Source organism: Megascapheus bottae, chromosome 33, assembly GCF_031878675.1.
Source record: "Megascapheus bottae isolate mThoBot1 chromosome 33, mThoBot2.hap1, whole genome shotgun sequence".
Lineage (NCBI taxonomy): Eukaryota > Metazoa > Chordata > Mammalia > Rodentia > Geomyidae > Megascapheus > Megascapheus bottae.
In genome coordinates, this window is record NC_143541.1 from 3,238,724 (window position 1) to 3,245,442 (window position 6,719).

The window sequence follows — 6,719 nt, forward strand, 5'->3', positions numbered from 1 at the left end:
ACCCGGACAGGGGCGGGTCTCCCCAGGCTGCGCGCCCGTCCCCGCCGAGGGTCTCCAAGTTGGAGATGAGTGTGGGGCGCGCGCGGGGTAAAGACCGAATGCATGGATGCGGAGGGAATGAACGATGGCGCTCCACCGGGTCGGGCTGTGGAGTCATTATTATTATTATTATTATTATTATTATTATTATTATTGTTATTACCATGGGGTCCTTCCTTGCCTTTCCCTGCTCTCCCGCCTAGGTTAGACAGTTCCCAGCACCCGAGATCGCCGGCCCGGTTAGCCTCGGCTCCCCCGCCAGGTTGGAGCTCTAGCAGCCCCGGGTCCCGCGGCCTCGGCCGGGCCACGTGGAAGCGTCACGCCCCGCACTGCTGCAGGGCCGGCGCGCCGGCTGCGGTTGTGTAACGCCGCAGCCCGCGGGGAGGCGGCGGGGACGGAGGAGGGAGGAAGGGCGGGCGCGGTGCCCGCTGGCCGGGGGCGGGAGGCTGGCGGGGGTCACGGGGAGGGGCAGCGCCGGCCGTGGCGGCCCCGCCGCGCCCCGCTCCTCCCCCGGCCCCGGCCCGGCTCGCCCGGAGCGCGGTCAGGTGCGCGCAGCGTGCCGGCCCGCGGCCCCGGTTGCCCCGCGCGGCCTGGCGGCGCGCCCGCTTCCCATGGGGTGACATCCGCCCCGCCCCCGGCCCCGCCCCGAGGCGGGCGATTCCTGGACGCGGAGGGGGGGGGGAGATCGTGGGGGGCGGGGAGGGAACGGAAAGAAACCCCGGCCTCCCGGGAGGGCTGGGGGTGGGGGGGGCCGGCGGCTCCCGGGGCTGCGCGCGGCCCGGGCGGGGGAGGAGGAAGAGGGCCGCGGAGGGAGGGAGGGAGCGAGCGAGCGAGGGGATATTCCTCTCCCGGCTTGAGTCAGACGCGGGCGGATCCGTCCTCCCCCGTCCCCCTCCCGGGAGACGGGAACTTACTTCATTTCCCTGGGGCAGGTTCGCCCACGTCGCCCCCCCCTGTGCCCCCCATCCCCGCCGCTTCCGCAGCCCCCCGCCGGGCGGGGCTGGACCCGGACCTGCCGACACCCCCACTTTCGGGGAAAAGGAGGCCGCAGACACCTGGGGGGCCGGGGCCCGGCCGGGGAGGGGGCGGGGGCTCCCTGGCAGCCGCCGGGTCGTCGTCCGACACGTGAGACTCATGTGATGGAAGCCGGGGCGGGCGGGCGGGCAGGTCCTTCCCTCCCCGGCCGCGGCCAGACGTGCCTGGAGTCACAGGGTTGAACACGTAGCTGCCACCCACCCACCCGCTCGCATTTAACCCAGCCCGCAGCCTCCTCTCCATTACTCCCCGGCTCGCCCCCCCGCCCCCCGCCCGCTCCCGCCCTCCCCGCCCGCCCCACTCCTCATTCACTCGGCTCGCCCGGTGCAGACGGCGCTCGGGAGCACACGCCGCCAGTCCGTGCGCCGCGCCGGAGGCCGCGGGGACCCCCGGGCCATGCGCGCCCCCCGTTGAAGCCACAGCCGCACAGCTCCGGGCCGAGCCCTGCGCGTTTCGGGGAAGCTCCGTTCTCCGCGGGACCCTCAGCCAAGAGATCCCCACCCCCCCCCCGCCTTTCCCCGCAAACCCCTTCCGGGACGGTCGACAACCCACCGCGCGCGGTGGCCCCGGCTCGCCGCGCCATGGAGCGGATCCCCAGCGCGCAGCCACCCCCGGCCTGCCTGCCCAAGACGCCGGCGCTGGAGCCCGGAGACCTGTCCGGGTGAGTTGGCGAGCCGGAGCCCTTGCCTGCCGGCCGGGGTTCTCCGCGGAGGGCGCATCCCTGAGGGACGGGGTGGGGGTGCCCCGGGCAGGGCGCACGCAGTCACGACCCTCCTCCGCCCCTTCTCCTGCAGGATGGACTTCGCCCACATGTACCAAGTGTACAAGTCGCGGCGGGGCATAAAGCGGAGCGAGGACAGCAAGGTACGCGCACCCCAGGGGGGGAACCCCGCGCCCCGGGTCCGCGCGCGCACTCGGTTGTCAGGAAAAGTTTGCCCGCCTCGCGTTGGGGGGGAATGGAGGGGGCCGGGACAGAGCGGGTGCGGGTCCTGCGCTGCGGGATCGGGACCCGAGCGGGGCGGGCAGGGGGGGCGCAAGAGGTGGCGCACCCCGCTCCTCCATCACTCACCGCCCCGCGCGCCCCGCAGGAGACCTACAAACTGCCTCACCGGCTCATCGAGAAAAAGAGACGTGACCGGATTAACGAGTGCATCGCCCAGCTGAAGGATCTCCTGCCCGAACATCTCAAACTTACAGTAAGTGAGGAGCTGGCGGGGCTCCAGCCCGAATCCGCTGCCCACCGGGCGGCCGGGGGTCACCGCCGCCTGCAGGCGTCGCGGGGAACTGCGCCCCGGACGGCCGGGTCGGAGCTGCAGCCCCAGGCCGCGGCGGGGGTTCTGGGGAGCAGGGGAGGGTCCCTTCCCCAGTCCTGGAATGTTCTGGCAGCCCCCCCCCCCTCCTCCTCTCTCCCCGCAAATGAGAGGAGATTCATGGATCTCTGCAAGTTGCCTCCAACACTAGCTAAGCTTCCTCATCAGACATTGAAGACATTTCCCTTCTGGGGTAAATTTTCAGGGTTAGTCTTCCTGACTTTAAAGGAGCAAGCCCCAGCAATGCAAAGGTGTTATGTGTTCTTCAGTCATCTCCATTTTTTTTAAAGTATAAATAAGAGGTGCTTCTTTGGTGTGTAATTCCCCCCCTCCTTTTGGCAGTAAGCAAACGCTTAACAGCCTTTGGTCTGGGAAAGAAAGAATATCTGGGAGAAGGGGGGGGGGGAAGCCTGCATAAGATGGAAGTTTTGAGTGTCAGGGAAAAAAAAAAAAGGCCCGGGTTGGCAGACATAGTGGAAGTCCCTCCCTGGACTGACACCGAAACGTTATCTCCAGACTCCCGGGGAGTTAAGGTCATGGGCGGTTACTGAAGAATTATACCCGACAAAGCTCTGGCCTGGGCTGGTAGCAGCTTCCAAAGATAGATGACACGTGTACTTTACTCTTTAATCATGTAGTAGACCTTCACCACCACCCCCATCTTCTTTACAGACATTTCTGGTTGCTAAGAAATGTCCCAGAGGTGGAATTTGTTTCATCTGTCTCCCCATTGATGAGAGTTGCATTTTTTTGTTGTTGTTTTTAATTGTAGACTTTGGGTCACTTGGAAAAAGCAGTGGTTCTGGAACTTACCTTGAAGCATGTGAAAGCACTAACAAATCTCATCGATCAACAGCAACAGAAAATCATTGCCCTGCAGAGCGGTTTACAAGCTGGTGAGTGCCTGAATCCGATTAGCATCTCCTTTCTAGCCAGCCTCTGGGCTCAGCATCTGTTGGAGCTTAGTTATATGCCCACAACCCATTGCCTCTGCATGGTCACTGGGGAAGACTCCTTGGGGTTTTTTTTCTTTTTTTTTTCCAATCTTTCCCAGAAGGTCAGACTTTCCATTTGGAATACTGCTGGGTGCCACCTGGCACAAATATGTGTTAGTCAAATGATAAAATGTTTCAGTGGCATTTTGGCATTAATCTCTCCTGGGTTCTGGGATATTTCTCCAGTATATGCCAAAGGCCACTGTAATTTGTATTGTGGTTGGTTTTCTCCCCTGTCTTACTGGAGACTCAAAGCACAGCTATGCCTCCATATCTTTCCTTCCTGATGATTGTCCGTGAGGTGCAATCTTAGCTGCGTGACTGCAGGAGTTTTTCCTACCTTACACTGTAGTTTCCCGAATAGCCACTAGGTATCTGGAGAAATTGCACAATCTTAATGAAACCACTGAAGTTTCATGTTCATCTGTACTGACGTCCAGAGAATGCGACTCACACCTTGTAGCCTTCCAGGTCTAGTCCTGCTAAATAACCCTGTACAACCCCAGGGAATTCTTTTACAACTCCCTCATCCATTCCTCTCTGAATTCCTTTCCAAGCCATCAGGATGAGAGCCACAAAAACCCAGCAAGTTTATTTACCCTTTTTTTTTTCCCCACCAAAAATCAGGAGATCAAGACCTTTTCTTTTTTTCTTCCCCCACCCTTAGGGATTGTGGATAAAGTTCATGGCTGAAAGTTGATGGTGGTAGCTTTCATAGGTTACTGAATATAAAGTGTTAGGTGATACTTTTCCTTCACTTTTCTTTTTTAAAAAAAGAAATGGCCTTACTCATTTTGCTATCGTGAGACTGGTGTTCTCTGTCTTGACTCTTGGGTTTATCAACCTATTAGAATACCCATTACGGAATTACTTCCCCCCCCCCCCAAAAAAAAAAAAACCAAAAACCTAAAAACTCAGCAAGAACAGAGTAAACTACCTTGACTAGGCTAGAATATTATGCAGCCATTAAAAATTATAATTGGGGCTTAGTGGCAGAGCATTTACTTAACACGTGTGAGACACTGTGCTTTCACTCCCTAGCACCAAGAGAGGGGGAAAAGAGTGGTAGGAGTACAGATTATTTTCAGTTTGGAGTTTGAAATGGAAATGGTCAAATATTGCTCTAAAACAATAATAATAAGGCTGGACACTGTTAGCTCATGCCTGTAATCCCAGCTCTTCTGGAGGCTGAGATCTGGAGGACTGTATGTAGCTCAAAGCCAGCTAGGGCAGGAAAGTCCATGAGACTCTGAACTCAAGTTGAGCCACCATAAAACCATAAGTGGCACTATCCCTCGCTATCCTTGAGTGAAAGAACTCAGGGACAGTGCCCAGGCCCTGAGTTCAAGCCCCATACCTGGCAAAACAATAATAAGGCAAGTTCTAGGTGCAGCCCTGTGCCTTCTGAAAACACCTTCTCCTGGGTCTTATGTGTCTCCAGGTGAGCTGACAGGGAGAAATGTGGAAGCAGGCCAAGAGATGTTCTGCTCGGGTTTCCAGACCTGCGCCCGGGAGGTGCTTCAGTACCTGGCCAAGCACGAGAACACACGGGATCTCAAGTCTTCACAGCTGGTGGCACACCTTCACCGAGTGCTGTCAGAGCTGCTGCAGGGGGGAGCTGCCAGGAAACCGGCAGACTCTGCCTCCAAAGCCATGGACTTGAAGGAGAAGCCCAGCTCCCTGGCCAGAAGCTCCGAAGGCCCCGGGAAAAACTGTGTGCCTGTCATCCAGCGGACTTTTGCTGCCTCAAGTGGGGAGCAGAGTGGCAGCGACACGGACACAGACAGTGGCTATGGGGGAGAATCTGAGAAAGGCGACCTGCGGGGGGAACAGCCCTACTTCAAAGGCGAGGCCGGGCACAGGTTCGCCCTGGGCGAGCGAGTCGGCACCATTAAGCAGGAATCGGAAGAGCCCCCCTTAAAGAAGAGCCGCATGCAGCTCCCAGATGACGAAGGCCATTTTCCCAGCAGTGACCTCATCAGCTCCCCTTTCCTGGGGCCACACCCTCACCAGCCTCCCTTTTGCTTGCCCTTCTACCTGATCCCTCCATCGGCCACGGCCTATCTTCCCATGCTGGAGAAATGCTGGTACCCCACCTCCGTCCCCATATTATATCCTGGCCTCAATGCCTCCGCAGCCGCTCTCACCAGCTTCATGAACCCGGACAAGATCTCTGCCCCCTTCCTCATGCCTCAGAGACTCCCTTCCCCGCTGTCAGCCCATCCGGCCCTCGACTCTTCCGCTCTGCTCCAAGCTCTGAAACAGATCCCCCCTTTAAACTTAGAAACCAAGGACTAAACTCTTAAGGGGCCCTGCTACTTGGCTTTCCTTCCTTCCTGACACATGTGTGCGCGCGCGCACACACACACACACTCACAACTATGTATATGTGTAGTAAGACTGTTCCTTTGCGAATACTCAGATCCTTTGAGGTGCAGAGAGGAGACAGAAGATGTGTGCGTGTGTGCATATGTGGGTATAGGACATGAAAGCTGCTTGTGACCCAGGGAGAAACTTCCTGATGCCAGTGGTTTGGGGAGGGGAGGGAGGGAATCCTAGCAGACTACTGGGGTGTATTTTGGTTGTTTTTTTTTTTGGTGTTTCTTCCCAGAGAATAGACCACCCTCACTCCACACTTTGATTCAAGTCAGCTGGATTTTCAAAAGCTTCAAACTCTGTGAGTCACCCCCTTCAGTTGGGGAGTTAGGTCTGTGGCTTTGAGGGGGGTGGGAAGGTACTTTGAAAAAAAAAAAAAAGAAGGGCTTTCCAGAGCACAGCTCCTAACCAGCTGTCAGAGCCCCACCCTGGTCCCTTTATTGTTTTATGTGACTCACTAGACTGAGGGCAGAACTGTCAGACTGCGCTTTCTGCTCAGAGATGAGGTAGCAGACACTGGGCTGCCATAGTCGTGGTGGCTTGGGGAGACGGATCTGCTCCCATACCCTGCCCTGGGTAAAGCAAGGAAGAGAATGTAGTTTCCTTCTCAGGATTTCATAGTGATTACTAAGGAACTGAAAATGGCCCCTTTGTACAAGCTGCGCTGACACGGGATGAACTTGGAGTTCCCCAGGCCTCCGCACCTGCTTCGAGAGTCGCAGTTAGTTTGGACACACTGTCCAGGAAACCAAAAAAAAAGTCTGAGACATGCAGATGCCCCAGCATCTGAAAGTGCACAAAGCTAAATACCCTGTTGCTCCCTTTCTTGCATAGCTAGGCTTAGTTTTAAATTCTAAAGCTTTTAAGCAAGCTTAGCCTCTGGAAGGCCTAACAAAGCCTTGGCTGTTCTCGCTCCTTTCTGCAGGCTAACTCCTCATGCCTGAGAGCATATGGAGTATCCTTA

At 57.4% G+C, this 6,719-nt stretch overlaps 1 protein-coding gene across 1 annotated transcript; it reads left to right on the forward strand.

The window, feature by feature from the left end:
* The first annotated feature begins 1,161 nt into the window (after positions 1–1,161).
* Positions 1,162–5,957, forward strand: Bhlhe40 (basic helix-loop-helix family member e40). Its single transcript, XM_090323776.1, has 5 exons — positions 1,162–1,735; positions 1,869–1,938; positions 2,163–2,270; positions 3,157–3,280; positions 4,821–5,957. Exons 1-5 carry the CDS (start codon positions 1,656–1,658, stop codon positions 5,675–5,677), a joined length of 1,239 nt encoding a protein of 412 aa, XP_090179902.1. The 5' UTR covers positions 1,162–1,655; the 3' UTR covers positions 5,678–5,957.
* The last annotated feature ends 762 nt before the right edge of the window (positions 5,958–6,719 follow it).

What these genes read in the sequence shown, in the direction of transcription:
- Bhlhe40 (XM_090323776.1), top strand. Translation starts at nt 1,656, where the DNA reads ATGGAGCGGATCCCCAGCGCGCAGCCACCCCCGGCCTGCCTGCCCAAG. An exon ending in AGCGGAGCGAGGACAGCAAG is followed by an intron (nt 1,939 to 2,162) that starts GTACGCGCACCC and finishes CGCGCCCCGCAG; the next exon opens with GAGACCTACAAACTGCCTCA. An exon ending in CCGAACATCTCAAACTTACA is followed by an intron (nt 2,271 to 3,156) that starts GTAAGTGAGGAG and finishes TTTTAATTGTAG; the next exon opens with ACTTTGGGTCACTTGGAAAA.